Raw genomic sequence first — 14,434 nt, 5'->3', positions numbered from 1 at the left:
GCAGAGGCAGGAGGATTTCTGAGTTCGAGGCCAGCCTGGTCTACAGAGTGAGTTCCAGACAGCCAGGGCTACACAGAGAAACCCTGTCTCGAAAAACCAAAAAGAAAAAAGAAAAAAAAAAAAAAAAAGAAACCAGTGTCAGTGCTTGGTGCGTTCAGAAGGACAAGCCCTTAGATGGCTCCACATAGTTACCACCATCCCACCCTCTCACGCTGCTCTGGGCCAGATCCACTTCTTAAGGGAAGAGTCATTGCCCACATAGGACAGGTGGGATCTGCAGGGGCCCGACCTGCGTGCTGGAGACTCAAGCACCAGACAGGGCAGACGGCCTTGCAGGGAAAAAGAGGCCACTAAGTTAGTTGGCTGCTAATGGACGGCTTGTACGGTTTTAAAGCTATGGGTTTAAGCTAGAGGCGGGCGCTCCCGGACTACAGTGGAGGTGGGTAGGAGGGGCCGGTCCCGATCTCGGGGGGCCGGCCCTCGCCATGGCCACACCTCCTGACTTTGAGAGGCAGTGGCGCGCACTGCCCAATCTCCCGCCAATACCCCTCGGGCCCGCGAAGGGGCAACCAATCAGAGGCCCAGCTGCTACAGCGCCAGCCTCCTGGAAGGCCGTGGGGGCTGGGGGAGGTCGCCAGTTCCTTTCCGCCTTAGTCGGGCTATCCCATTTCTCCCGCCCTCCGGACGGCCGCGTTAGGCGTTGTAGTTTAGCGACTGCCCGCAATCCCAAGGCTTGGGTTGGAGCCGGGTCCGTCAGGCGGGCGCGCAGAGCTGAGAGGGACTCCCCCGCAGGTGCGCGTCCCGTGGTTTCGCCCGACGCCGCGCGCGCGCGGGAGTTACCGAGGGGCGGGGCCGCTGCGCACTTAAGGGCGGTTGGGCAAGGCGAGCTCAGACCTCGTCAGTGCTGTTGCCGAGTGAGGAGCTTGCTGCCGAGCTGCTCTTCAGACCTCTGCCGCCATGGCCTGCAGACCTAGAAGCCCACCCGGTTATGGGAGTCGCCGCGACGGTGGTGCGAGGTAAGCGGGTCATGCGGTCTACGAGTCCTCGATTTCTCGCCGTCCGTAAAGTAAGGGTTCCCTGAACCATCCGTGCTTGGGGGCCCCGCCCACTGACCGCAGTCTGTGTCCTCAGCCCGCGGTCCCCTGCGAGATGGAGTCTCGGACGGAAGCGCAGAGCGGACGGAAGGGACCGGAAGCCCGAGGACTCCGAGGAAGGCGAGCTCCAGACTGCGGACCACCGACCAGAAAGGTGGGCCCCGACTCCTTGGAAACGGGTTGGTCACTCGGGGGGGGGGGTTGGAGGCGGACCCTCATCCCGTGGCACTCGGGTTTTCGAAGCTGGTGGAGTAGATTAGCTTACTCTGGAGATTCTCTTCAGTTTTGCCCAGTGTTAGAAGCATCTTACCAGCGACTGATAGGTGGCAGCAAAACTGGTTTTATCCGGAGTGGGTCAGCCTTTATATTTTTCACTCATAAAGTCAGTAATGTCAAGGACTACTACTATGAACATCTTGTTAAAATGTTTCGACCTCCCAACCCTCCCCTGCTTCCGGGGCGGGGGAGGGGGAAGAGAGAGTGAGTTTGTGTGTGTGTGTGTATTGGGGCGAGAAATTAGGTTTTACTACCTGAGTGAAAGCGAGATACAAACCAAAATTGAGTCCTAGGTTATTCATACTTGTAGTTGGGTCCTTCCATTTGATAAGCTTTTGCCACAGTGTTTAGATTTTTTTTTTTTCCCTGAGGCATTGTGCTTAAGTCAGTGAGGTCCCTTAGTAGCCTGATGGAGGCAGGCTAGCAGGTGAAATAGTAATTCAGAGAGACCAGGAGTGCCTTAAGAGTAAGCTGGTGATGTGGACTCCTCAGGGAAGTGCTCTCTTTGGGGACCTTTGTGTAGTGATTGATGAAGAGGAAAGCGATCTCAGAAATTTTGACCATACCTTCTTTTATGGGCTGTGTGGTTTGCTAGATGGCTGACTAGAAGGGAGGATAAGATAAGCATGGGGCTGCCAAGCCCAGTGAAGGGAATTAGTGACTTAACTCAGTGACTTCTGAATACACAGGCAATGTTGATTGAGGATAGAAAAGTCAGCCTGATTGAAACCCATTTCTGTTGGTGCCAGTCATTTCTCATGATAGCAGGAGCAAAGGATGGGCAGATCTATTTTGGGAGGGAATTTTGTTAACCTTGGGGAAACTTTCAGGTGAAAATAGGAAATTACCAGCACATCTCTGAAGACATTAGACTAGTTGTGGGAGTATAGGAAAGGCCAGAGGCCAGCCTTAAGGTAGATAAAAGGAAGGTGATAGCGTTTGTATCAGTGATCTCAGGTGTGATCAGGAGTTAACAGGCAGGAGAATTAGAAGTTCAAGTTCTTTATTTGCTACACAGTGAGACTAGACTATCTTGTCTCAATGAAAGCAAAACAAAACCAACCAAATAAAAACCTTACTGAGCTGAAGCTTCTTCAAACCCTGTCATGGTCCCAATTATCTGAAAATAAATGTTAGGGGTTGTGTGTGTGTGTTTTAAGACAGGGTTTTTCTGCATGACCTTGACAGTCTTGGAACTCACTAGGTAGACTAGGCTGGCCTTGAACTCAGAGCTCCACCTGCCTCCCAAGTTTTAGGATTAAAAGTTATTTTTATGTGTATGAGTGTTTTGTTTGATAGACAAATATACCGCATGTGTGCCTGGTGCCTGTGGAGATGAGAACATTGGAGCTCCTAAAACTGGATTTATGAGTGACTATAGGGGCTAGGAACTGAACCCATGTCCTCTGTAAGAACAGCAAGCATTCTTAATTGCTGAGTCATCTCTCCAGTCCCAAATGTCAGATTCTTAAATTCTGTGGGTCTTGGCATCTAGATAATCCCCCCTTGGTTCATAGGTTGCCACATAGCCACTTTGTCATGCCAGTGATAGGAATGGTTTTAAAGACTGGGTCCCATTTTGTAGCCCTGGTAGACCTGTAATTCATGACATAGGCCACCAGGCTGGCCTTGAACTCGCAGAGATCTTCCTGCTTTGAAGTGCTAGGTTTATAGGAATGTTGGAGTATAGGAAGCGGATGCATAAGAGTTTTCAAGACTATATGGTAAGACTTGTCTCAGAACATAAAGCCAAGTTCCATAGTAGGTCCTCTTCACGGTACTGACAGATCTAGCACTGATTCATAGTAGCCAGGTAGACTTTCTAGTGAAGTCCAGACAGGCTTTGAGAGATTCCAAACACACCCGATCTGCCAAAGCCATGGCATATTCTTTCCTCAAAAAAAAAAAAAAAAAGAAGATAAGAATACTTATGATTTAAATGCATTTTTATTTTGTTGTAGCTTTACAACTCCTGAAGGCCATAAGCCCCGTTCTAGATGTTCTGACTGGGCCAGTGCAGTTGAAGAAGATGAAATGAGGACCAGAGTTAACAAAGAGATTGCAAGGTACACACTTTGTTGTGGCTACTTTGTGGATTCTTCTACACTTTGTCTCCCTTCCTCATTTCACCCTATCACTAGGTAGGAGAGAAAGAAGCATAAAGGGGAAAGAGGGAGGGTCCTTTTTGAATCTTTCCTTCTTTGCACACACTACTAACAACCTTAATAACCCTCTGAACGACCAACAACCCTGCCTCATTGCACTCTAGCATTTATAGGCCCTCTGAAAAATTCCCAGAGTTCCAAACATCACACAATCGCAGAAACTACTGCAGCTGTCAAAACCATGCTTCTGTTAGAGCATGAGGCAAATCATAGCTGCTGCTTTGCAGCCCCATAGCCATACCTGGTATTAAGATGAAAACAGAGTCTTCTAGTATTTTGTGGGTTTTGTTTTGCTTAGTTTTTGTTTTTTTTTCAGAGTTTCTGTGTGGTCCTGACTGTTCTGGAACTTATCTATAGACCAGGCTGGCCTCAACTCAGCTGCCTGCCTCTGTCTCCCAAGTGCTGGAGTTAAAGATGTGCACCACTACTTCCTGGTTTCTGCTTATTTCTGTGTGTGTGTGTGTGTGTGTGTGTGTGTGTGTTTTTAAAGGAAACCAAGATTCCAGAATTCTTTTTTTTTTGTTTTGTTTTGTTTTGTTTTGTTTTTTTTGAGACAGGGTTTCTCAGTGTAGCCCTGGCTGTCCTGGAACTCACTCTGTAGACCAGGCTGGCCTCGAACTCAGAAATCCGCCTGCCTCTTCCTTCCGAGTGCTGGGATTAAAGGTGTGCGCCACCACGCCCGGCAGAATCCAGAATTCTTATTAAACTTTTGTAATATTTTTTTTCAATTACTAGCAATTCATAGGATATTTTAGAATAATGGTTCTCAAAAATCTGCTCCTTGGTAATGAGCTTACCTAGCATGATGAATCCCGAGTTTATTGATCCCTTTACAGCACAAAAAGGGAAAACTCTAGTCCTTAGGCCAGCATCAGCTTCCCTTGGAATCTTGTTAGAAATACACATTTGCAGGCTCCTTGGGCTGCTGGAATAGGACTAGGTAGTTTTGTTTGGAAAAAAAAATGCCTTTAAGTGAGTGCTTCTAGTTTGAAACCCCCATCTTAGTAGTAATAGGACTATGGGTGGCAGCGGTAGTGGTGGTGGTCTTTCTCTTTTCATCTTAATGTATGCATGTGCACATGTGCAGCTGTACATTGAGAGCAGAGGTTGCCATCAGATGTCTCCCTCACATTGCTCTTACTGAATTCAGACCTTGATAATTTGGATATTCTACCTAGCCAACTTAGTATGGGGAGCACATAGACCTGCCTCTAAAGCACTGGAATTAAGAGGTGACGTCTAAGCCCACCCAGGGTTTTTTTTGTTTTGGTTTTCTTAAGTAGGTAGTACAGATTCAAATTTTGGTTCTCAAATTTGTATGAAAAAAAGCTCTATCCATGAATTTATCTCCCCAAATTCTATAAGCTTTTTATTTTTTATGGCAATGCTAAAAGTTGAATCCAGGGTTATGCTTGGATATGCTCTCTCATGAAAGTGCTTTTTACTCAGTCGGCATAAAGAAACTAGTCCACATGGTTACCCATAGTAGCCTGAGGAGTTGCTTTATCTTTTAGGGCCACCACTCAGGTAAAGCTAGATCCTTGGCGCTGCCAGAGAAAAAAGTTGGGCCAGTATGAATCAAAGTTGGAGATTATTAAAAGACATTTCTAACATAGATCGTAAGCACAGGGACTACTAGAAAGAGATGCTGGGGAAGAAAGCAAAAGACTCCAGAGTTTGGATATGGGCTTTCTAGAGTGTAGTCATTAGTTATCTTTATGGTAGTCAAATACGGTATGTTGGTGCTCTGGAATGGTTTTTCAAAGGATTGAAAAGATCTTGAGGTATGCCTGACAGAATTTCAATTACTAGTGTAAAACTAAGTCAGGGGATGGAGCTGTTTCTGTGGATGGAGTACTTGCTTCACAAGAATGACACCTGAAATTGGGATCTCTAGCACCTTCATAAAAGCTGGTTGGACCTGTGGCTTGCCTATAATTAATACCAGAACACTTGGGAAGCAGAAGTGGAATTCCTGGTAGCAAGCTGACTAGACTAACCAAACCAAGGCCAGCAAATGGCTCTGTCGGGAAAGGCACTTGCTTCCTAATGACCTGAGTTCAGTTCCTGGGAACCAGCTCCTACAGATTGTCCTCGTGAGAGCACACAAGACTCACTCACACACACACACAAACACACAAATAAAAATGGAGTAGACTAGCTGAACTGTAAATTCTGAGTTCATGCAGAGACCATGCCTCAGTTAAATAGAAAGTGCCTTTGAAAAACAGCTGATTGACTCTCAAGGCCTGCTTGGTCTACATAGTAAGTTTCAAGGGTTATACCTAGAAGTTCTGTCCCAAAAAAGGAAAAAAAAAATGATCTCAGGGAAATCTGGAAGAGTAAGAACCGACTGAAGGTTGTAGCACTTAACCCTTAATCCTAATTTACTGTTGGTGGGTATTTTCTTGACTAGGGACAAGGTTTAACCTTGAATTCTTGATCTTTCTGCATCCACTTCCTGAGTGATGGGAATAGAGTCATGTCACCATGTCCTATTTATATGTGGAGCTAGGGAATCATATTTTTATACATGCTAAGTAAGCATTTCCAACTAGGCTATATCTCTAGCTAGAGAAAGGGAAGAATTAAAATTTACCTGGGACATAAATTGCAAACAGATAGACTTAAAGAAATAATGCTGACCCATTTCACCCATAGTTCAGTGGGTGAAATTTGTTTCTAAGCTCCATGACCTGAGTTTGACCCCCAGAACTCAGATGAAAGGGGAGAACTGGCTCTCATAGTTGTCCTCGACCTCTGCACAGGCATGGCATGGATGTACAGTGTCTGTAGTACCCGCATGGTGGCTCACAGCTGTTGGTAACTCAGACCTCTTGTATATGAGCCTGTGTGTGGGTCCCTCTTCCTCCCCACCCCACCCTGCCCCCTGAGACAGGGTTTCTCTGTGTAGTCCTGGCTGTCCTGGAACTCACTCTGTAGACCAGGCTGGCCTCAAACTTAGTGCTGAGATTGAAGGCGTGCGCCACCACTGCCCGCCTGTGTGTGTGTGCGCTCCACATATGCCTGGTGTTCATAGAAGCCAGAGGAAAGCATCAGATCTCCCTTTTGCTGGAGTTAGCCACCATGTGGATGCTGGGAATGAAACCTGGGTCCTCTGGAAGAGACGCCAAGTAATCTTAACTGCTGAGCCATACCTTGTCTCCAGCCCAAAATGTTTTTAAAGAAAAAAGTAGTACATTTCCCGTTGTAGACCAAATCCCTACAGTTGTAGTCAGGGTCTAACATAATGAGCCCAGGCTTTCCTCACACTCAGCATTCACCCATTGCCAAAGCATGTTGTTCAGAAAAAAGCCTTCGTTTCTGTTTGTTTCATGTGTGGTATACTTTTAAAAACAGCAGTATTTTATTCCGTTCTCAGGTACAAAAGAAAACTACTCATAAATGACTTTGGAAGAGAGAGAAAATCATCATCGGGAAGGTATGCGCTGAGACATTCTCATTTGGGAATGAAAATTTTCAGGGATTATTGCCCCAGCATTTATTGGTTGGTTGTTTTTCATTATTGTGTACTGGAGATTTGTATCGTACAGCATCTGAATTATTTTGTTTTTTGGTTTTTTTCAAGACAAATTTTCTCTGTAGCCTTGGCTGTTCTTGAACTCAGGTCTGCTTGTCTCTGCCTCCTGAGTGCTATGATTAGAGGTGTGTGCCACCACCTCCTGGCCCAAAATCTGGATTTTGGTAGGATTCCTATCATGTAAAATGGAGAGGGGGGACTGTTTCAGTTTTTTTCTTGGTACCTAGTAATCTTAAATTCAAAGCTTGTTTAATCTTCATTCTTTTCAGTTCTGATTCAAAGGAGTCTATGTCTTCAGTGCCTGCTGATGTGGAGACGGATGAAAGTGTCTTGATGAGAAGGCAGAAGCAGATCAACTATGGGAAGAACACTATTGCCTATGATCGATATATTAAAGAGGTCCCCAGGTAATGTCACGTAGGCCTGTCCCAATCCTGTCCCACAGCATTGTACCTGTTAAAGAGCTGCTTATAGTAGACACACATGCTAGGAAATATTTATTAGTAATTCATAAAAATTTACTTGCAAACCAAGAATAGATTGACTGTGAACATGAAGATTAACAAGCACTTGTTTTTACAACTTTGAATATTAGGTAGCATTTTATCCTCAGGACTTACAAAGTGTGTCATTTTATAAAGTATGTAGTTATTAAAATGCACAGTGGGGAAATACAAGTCAAGTTAAAGAATGAAGTATCTTAATTGGAGAGCTGGACATGGTGGTTGTGTAATGATTATGTGTATGAAGCCTGGCTGAGGCAGGTAGATCTCTGAGTTCGAGGCCAGCCTGGTCTACAAAATGAGTTCCAGGACAGCCAGGGCTACACAGAGAAACCCTTGTCTCAAAAAACCAAAAAAAAAAAAAAAGAATGTTAGGGGTTTTTCTTGTTTTTGTTTTTTCCTCTCTGCATGAATGTACAGAACACCATGTGTGTGCCTGGTACCTCTGGATAGCAGATGAGGGTGTCGGGTAACCTGGAACTATAGTTACTGATGGTTTGAGCCACGGTGTGGCTACTGAGAGTCCCTGAGTGGAGAGAGAAGTTGCCATTCCCTGTGTATGGTAGATAACACATTCTGCGTTTATTTTCTCCCTCTCCCCTCCCCTTTGCCTTCCTCTCCTCCCACCTTCCTCCTTTCCTCTCTTCTTTCTTTCTAAGACAGGGTTTCTCTGCAGCTTTGGCTGTCCTGGAACTCACTTTGTAGACCAGGCTGGCCTCAGAACTCAAGAGGCAATGCCAGCTTTATTATTCTCTTGAACAGACATACAATATAGCTATGTGTATCTGTGTCTTTAAAGCAGAATTGGAATTAAAACATTTTCTAGAATGTGGGTTTTAAAGGAAGAGTGAGATTTTAAGAAAGGATCTTGTTCATTTACCATTCTGCCCCAGCCTCCCAAGTGCTAGGAGTATCCCCCCCCAACCCCCCAACAGGGTTTCTCTGTATAGCCCTGGCTGTCCTGGAACTCACTTTGTAGACCAGGCTGGCCTAGAACTCAGAAATTTGCCTGCCTCTGCCTCCCAAGTGCTAGGATTAAAGGCGTGCACCACCACCGCCTGGCTGAGATACTGCTTTTAATGGACTTCTTTGTTCAATTTATGGAATCTCAGTTATTACTGGGTGTGGTGGTGCATGCTTTTCATCTCAGCACTCAGGAGACAGAAACGGGAGGATTTCTGAGCTTGAGACCAGCCTGACCTACATAGCAGTATGAAAAAATAAAAAGAGTAAAAAGAAAAGAGAATATGAGTTATTTGTTAAATGTTAACCCCAAAGTGTTCTGAAGTAATGTTACGTCCTGCAGACACCTGCGACAACCTGGAATCCATCCCAGGACCCCCAACAAATTTAAGAAGTACAGCCGGCGGTCATGGGACCAACAGATTAAACTCTGGAAGGTGGCTTTGCACTTTTGGGATCCTCCTGCTGAAGAAGGATGTGATTTGCAAGAAATGTATGTCTTTCTTTCTTTATCTCTTGTCACAGTGACAGATTATTCTGAACATTGCTGAGAACAGGCATTAGCCTTCAGGCCTGATCTATTACACAGAGTTGTGGATGCCAGGGAGGAATTTACCTCCTGTTCTGTATTTAGTCTTTGAGAGTTAGAAAACAGCTCAGTCTAGGACAATTGGCTGTGTGTGCACTTTAGAGGACAGCTTTGGGTGTCAGTCCTTACTTTATACCTGTTTGAGGCAGGTTCTCACGTTTGTTGTGTTTGTTACTATATTGGCTGGGGGCCTGTGAGCTTTCTTTGACATGCATTCTAGATTCCAGAATTAGGGCCTTATGCCTATTTTCCACTGAGCACTCTTCCTAACTCAGTCCTATCTGAGCGGTTTTGGTTTAGATTTTGGAGATAGGGTTTCTCTGTAGTCCTGGCAACCCTGGAGCTGGAGGAGGTGTAGACCGTGTGGGCCTTGAATGCAGAAGTCTTTCGGCACTCATGAGTACTGGGATTAAAGGTGTGCACTACTATCTCCTGTCCTCTATTTTATTCTTTTTTTTTGTTTTGTTTTGTTTTGTTTTTTTTCTTTTAGGTTTTTCGAGACAGGGTTTCTCTGTATAGCCCTGGCTGTCCTGGCACTCACTTTGTAGACCAGGCTGGCCTCGAACTCAGAAATCCGCCTGCCTCTGCCTCCCGAGTGCTGGGATTAAAGGCGTGCGCCACTACGCCTGGCTTTTTTTTTTTTTTTTTTTTTGGTTTTTCGAGATAGTTTCTCTGTGTAGCCTTGGCTGTCCTGGAACTCACTCTGTAGACCAGTCTGACCTCGAACTCAGAAATTTGCCTGCCTCTGCCTCCCAAGTGCTGGGATTAAAGGTGTGCGCCACCATACCTGGCCTCTGTTTTATTCTTATTTATGCATTTTTTACATATGGGTGCTTTGCATATATACCTGCACAATAGAAGGTATTGGATCCTATTATAGATTGCTATAAGCCACCATTCAGTTTCTGGGACTTGAACTCAGAACATCTGGAAGAGCAGTTAGTGCTCTTAGCCACTAAACCATTTCTTCAGGGCCCGTAGACCCCATTTGATTCATGCTAGGCAAATGTTCTTCAGACTGGGCCACATCCCTAGCTATATTTTTGGTGTTTTGATTAGGGTCTTAACTCTAGCACAGGCTCACCTTGAAGTTCTGACTTAGAAGGTATTGAGGCTGTATCATTCCCCTCTTGCTTTTCAAGAATGTTTATAGGGCCAGGAATTAGTCCCAGGACAGTCAGAGATAGATAGATAGATAGATAGATAGATAGATAGATAGATAGATAGATAGATAGATAGATAGATAAACAAAAAAGGAGCTTGGAGATGGCTCAGTGGTTAAGAGCACTGGCAGTTCTAGAGAACCCAGGTTCAATTCTTCACATGCCAGCTCACACCTGGAGGGTCTGTCACTCAGACATGCAGCAAAACACCACTGCAGGTGAAATAAACAAACCCAAAAAAGGATATTTTCGGTGTATGTGAATTCTCAGACTAGTCCTGAGCTGGATAACCTTTTTTTTTTTTTTTTTTATTTTGTTTTTCGAGACAGAGTTTGTCTGTGTAGCCCTTGCTGTCCTGGAACTCACTCTGTAGACCAGGCTGGCCTCAGAAATCTGCCTGGTTCTGCCTCCTGAGTGCTGGGTTTAAAGGCGTGCGCCACCACATCCAGCTTGGGAGACCTTTCACTTGTAGTTGGTATCAGTTTTTTGTGTTGGGTTGATTGGTCAGGAATTAAATTTATCAAATATGAAGTGTTCCTTAGGAAACAACACTGTTGTCGTGGTGTTTGGCTTTAGCAAACTTTGTGATAGCAGCGGGTGATTGACAGGCTTGTTATGTTTCATTTCTCAGACAACCTGTAGATCTTGGGGAAATGGAGACAGAATTCACAGAAAGCAGCTCTGAGTCTCAGACAAGTTCACAGGATAACTTTGTAAGTACTTTGGATCTGTCTCTTATCTTGGGTGTTTCAAGTCATTTGAGAGTACATACCACTTTACATAACCAAGGTTAGAACTGGTGTTTGATTATAATGTGTCTGAATAAATGACTTTTTTCCATCAAGAAATACCAAATTGATCACAAATTGGGTTCTGAGCAGTTTACCTCAATTTGGGCTTTGGGTCATTCTCCAGTGGTGAGCTCCTGGTGTAGGGGTCACCTGAATGCTTCTGAAGGGAATTGGTTAGGTTTTTTCTTTTTGTCTTTTCAAGATAGGGTTTCTCTAACAGCAATGCTTGTCCTGGAACTCACTCTTTAGACCAGGCTAACTTCAAACTCAGATCTGCCCAGTCCTGGCTGTTCTGGAACTCACTGTATAAACCAGTTTGGCTTTGAGCTCACTAAGGTCTTCCTGCTGATGCCTCCTTCATGCTGGGATTTGCCTGGCCTAGGGACTAGGGTTTTTTTTTTTTTTTTTTTAAGTTAAAGCTAGGTGTGGTGGTGCATGCAGGAAGATGAGAGAGTAACTCATCCCCAGTAAACTGTTTGAGCTATACAGAATAGTCTTTTCATTGGCTCAGTAGTTAATGACCTGGTATATTTGTTCAGATATATCTACATTTATACAATTCACCTAAAAGGTACCTTTATATTTGTGATTAAGACCTTCCATTACTTATATATATAATATCTAGGTTCTGAAGTGGCAAAACTCGAAAGACTTAAAACACAAGCAGCTATAAGCTGATCTTATGCTTTGTTTGATTATGGCAATAAACAAAGGTGCATTGCCTTATTCTGGTTCCCATCTGTCACTCCAGGTGTACTCAGCTTTATTGATCTTTTTCATAGCAAACAATGGTTGGGACAAGTCAGAAGTAACATAAATGTAATGTATGTTGGTCTTGGCTTTGTCCTGCTCTTGTGGGCGAGTTCACTTGTGCTCAGAGTAACTACAAGGAAGCCTGTGTGATGGACTGATGCAGGTGTGACTGCCTCTGTTTTCTAGGACGTGTATGCTGGCACACCCACCAAAGTCAGACACGTGGACTGCCAAGCGGAGGATGAGTTTGATTTGGAAGCTTGTTTAACTGAACCTTTGAAAGACTTCTCTGCCATGAGTTAACTGCCACCTGGTGGTTACTCGGAGAAATGCGTGGCTCTGCCTGGCCACTGGAAGGCCTGAGTGGCTTGCATTTGTATTTGTTGTCTCTGTTAAGAGTTTATTTTCTCATGAGAAATTGTTTTTCTTGCCTTATTTTTATGTATGGTAAATGTGTTAGGCATGTTTTACATTGTAAATGAAGCTAAATGCAGTGGAGACTTAACCCTATTATCTTTCTGCCCCCCAAGTTAGACAACAGGAAACTTGTGGTTTTCCACAAGAACTGGAGCCTTCAGTTGCCACTTTTCAGACGTGTTGGCAGTGCATTTTAACCATGTGTCTATGGGACCAATTTAGAATCAGCTGCCTTTCAGGCAACTGATAAAGAACTCTCAGTCAGGCAGCTGCAATGACTCTGTAAAAACTTATTTTCTGGTCTTTTATCAATGTGAATGTAGTTTTCCCTCATACAGAGCTCTGGACAAAGGATGCTAAGCTATTAATGGGCTGTATGTAAGTTATATAGTTTTAATTTGGAACTTGAAATAGCATTAATGTGAGGTAAGTATCTTAGCACATGCTCTATGAGAGTTGAGGCAGAAGAGAGGGATTTAGAAAGAACCTTTGTTTTTTTAATGATCAGTTAATTTACCATGTAATATTGCTGTAAATGATAATGTGTACAGATACTCTGTTCATGTATTCAGTTGTAAACTTGTCAATATTTGCATTTCTATTGCTTTTGTATGGAATGATAATTGCAAAAATAAAGATCCTTTAACTGGCTTGTAACATTGCCCTATACTGTTTGGAGGGTCAGGGCAAGCCTTTCTTTTGTACCTGAACCACTTGTATGGCATATGGGAATGTTACTTCCCTTCGGTGTGAAAACCATGCACAAATCTGGTCGGTAGTGGCCAAGTACAGACACTGTTTCCTTGTTAAGTTCCCGTCCGTCGGATCTGTATTGAGACCGTGATGATTATAATGCTCTGACATGAGACCTGCTTACATGTTCAGGGTAAAGCTTCACCATTATGTGCCTAAGCACAAAGGGCGGGTGCTTTGGTATTCTTGACCTCTGTCCACCTGCAGGTTCTATGTCAGCCACAGTAATGGCCCTGAAGACTTATAGTAGGGCTGAGATCATCAGGTTGAGATGAGTGAGCAGGGTGAGGTAGGGGGTCTAGTGATGCCGGGTAGGTGGCATTTGAGTCATGCCTTGAAAGGCAGCCAGTGCAAAGGCCCTGAGGTGGAGTAGAGGTGTGGATAAGTTGTCTCTATGAGCCTAAATGTAGACGCTAGGAGGACTTGAAACAGTAAAAGCTGGAGGAAAGTAGGGGAAACAGTACCTCCTGGCTCTTGCCCTGAATAGTGTGGTTACTGATATGTTCGAGGAAGGCCTGCTGAATCCGGAGTGGAATCTGAGTAACTTCTCTCCTGATGGCAAACAGTGCTAAAATTAGATGTATTCCAGAGTACAGACTTTCTGTTAATGGTAAGAATTAAGATCTAGAAGATTGAGACCTCTAAACCATAGTGCTGATGATCTTACAAACATGTTCCCCAGGGGAAGCCCCCCAAAAATAACATTTCAAGAGCACATACAGGTATACAGGAAGGTTAAAAAAATTTATTTTGATAGTTTGGCAGAAATATTAGAGTTCACAGGAATGGGCAGTGGAAGTGCAATCAGCCTTTTAGGCCTGGGGATCTTGTAAACAGGAAGCAGGTTCCAGAATCCAGAGGCACACAGGTTATTCTCCATGAACAAGAGGGAGTACCTAGCCACCTAGAGAGCAAAGCCAGGAGCCTGGAGTCTAGCCCTTGGGGAGGAGCTAAGCCCTGCTTAGGAATGCTTTCATGGCATATGCAGATGGGAGTTGAAGATTTCAGGGTTGCTGTGGGCTGGCCACCACAGACAGAGCATGTTCCTTCTAGTATGCAAGCTGTAAATTGTGGAGGCAGGCAAGCCTGTTAGCAGGTCTTTAGCTTGCAAAGGAGCACAGGAGCTCATACCCACCATTTGGTAAGTTCACACCGGATGACCAGCCAGCCTCAGCAGTGTGGCGCCTGCTTTACTCTGAGTGGGATGGGCAGCCAGGGAAGCCTGGAGCCCAGGGATGACTCAAGTCTAGCAATGCCTGAAGAAAGCTACTAGACTTGCCATGAGTTCTAGAAATCCCACTCCCCACCCCGTGCCCCATGTTTAAAGACAGGATCTTATTAGATAGCTCTGGCTGGCTTGATAGACAGTCTAGAAAGACCAGGCTGACCTCAAATCAGTCCACCTCCCTAAAAGGCATACCTTATT

At 44.6% G+C, this 14,434-nt stretch overlaps 1 protein-coding gene across 2 annotated transcripts; it reads left to right on the top strand.

Moving 5' to 3' along the window:
• Positions 1 to 646: 646 nt before the first annotated feature.
• Positions 647 to 12,912, top strand: Slbp (stem-loop histone mRNA binding protein). Of its 2 annotated transcripts, XM_021163065.3 has the most exons (8): positions 650 to 1,016; positions 1,132 to 1,248; positions 3,332 to 3,436; positions 6,918 to 6,977; positions 7,346 to 7,483; positions 8,886 to 9,035; positions 10,926 to 11,007; positions 12,025 to 12,912. In XM_021163065.3, exons 1-8 carry the CDS (start codon positions 958 to 960, stop codon positions 12,139 to 12,141), a joined length of 828 nt encoding a protein of 275 aa, XP_021018724.1. In that variant the 5' UTR covers positions 650 to 957; the 3' UTR covers positions 12,142 to 12,912. The 2 variants fall into 2 exon arrangements, with proteins under 2 accessions (XP_085692735.1, XP_021018724.1); XM_085836609.1 differs by lacking the exon at positions 3,332 to 3,436 and having other exon boundaries at positions 647 to 1,016.
• The last annotated feature ends 1,522 nt before the right edge of the window (positions 12,913 to 14,434 follow it).

Source organism: Mus caroli, unplaced genomic scaffold (genome assembly GCF_978045245.1).
Source record: "Mus caroli unplaced genomic scaffold, Mus_caroli_1 scaffold_4, whole genome shotgun sequence".
In the NCBI taxonomy this organism is placed as follows: Eukaryota; Metazoa; Chordata; class Mammalia; order Rodentia; family Muridae; genus Mus; species Mus caroli.
This window is presented reverse-complemented; position numbering and strand designations above follow the sequence as displayed.

What these genes read in the sequence shown, in the direction of transcription:
- Slbp (XM_021163065.3), top strand. Translation starts at nt 958, where the DNA reads ATGGCCTGCAGACCTAGAAGCCCACCCGGTTATGGGAGTCGCCGCGAC. An exon ending in GCGGACCACCGACCAGAAAG is followed by an intron (nt 1,249 to 3,331) that starts GTGGGCCCCGAC and finishes ATTTTGTTGTAG; the next exon opens with CTTTACAACTCCTGAAGGCC. An exon ending in GTTAACAAAGAGATTGCAAG is followed by an intron (nt 3,437 to 6,917) that starts GTACACACTTTG and finishes TTCCGTTCTCAG; the next exon opens with GTACAAAAGAAAACTACTCA.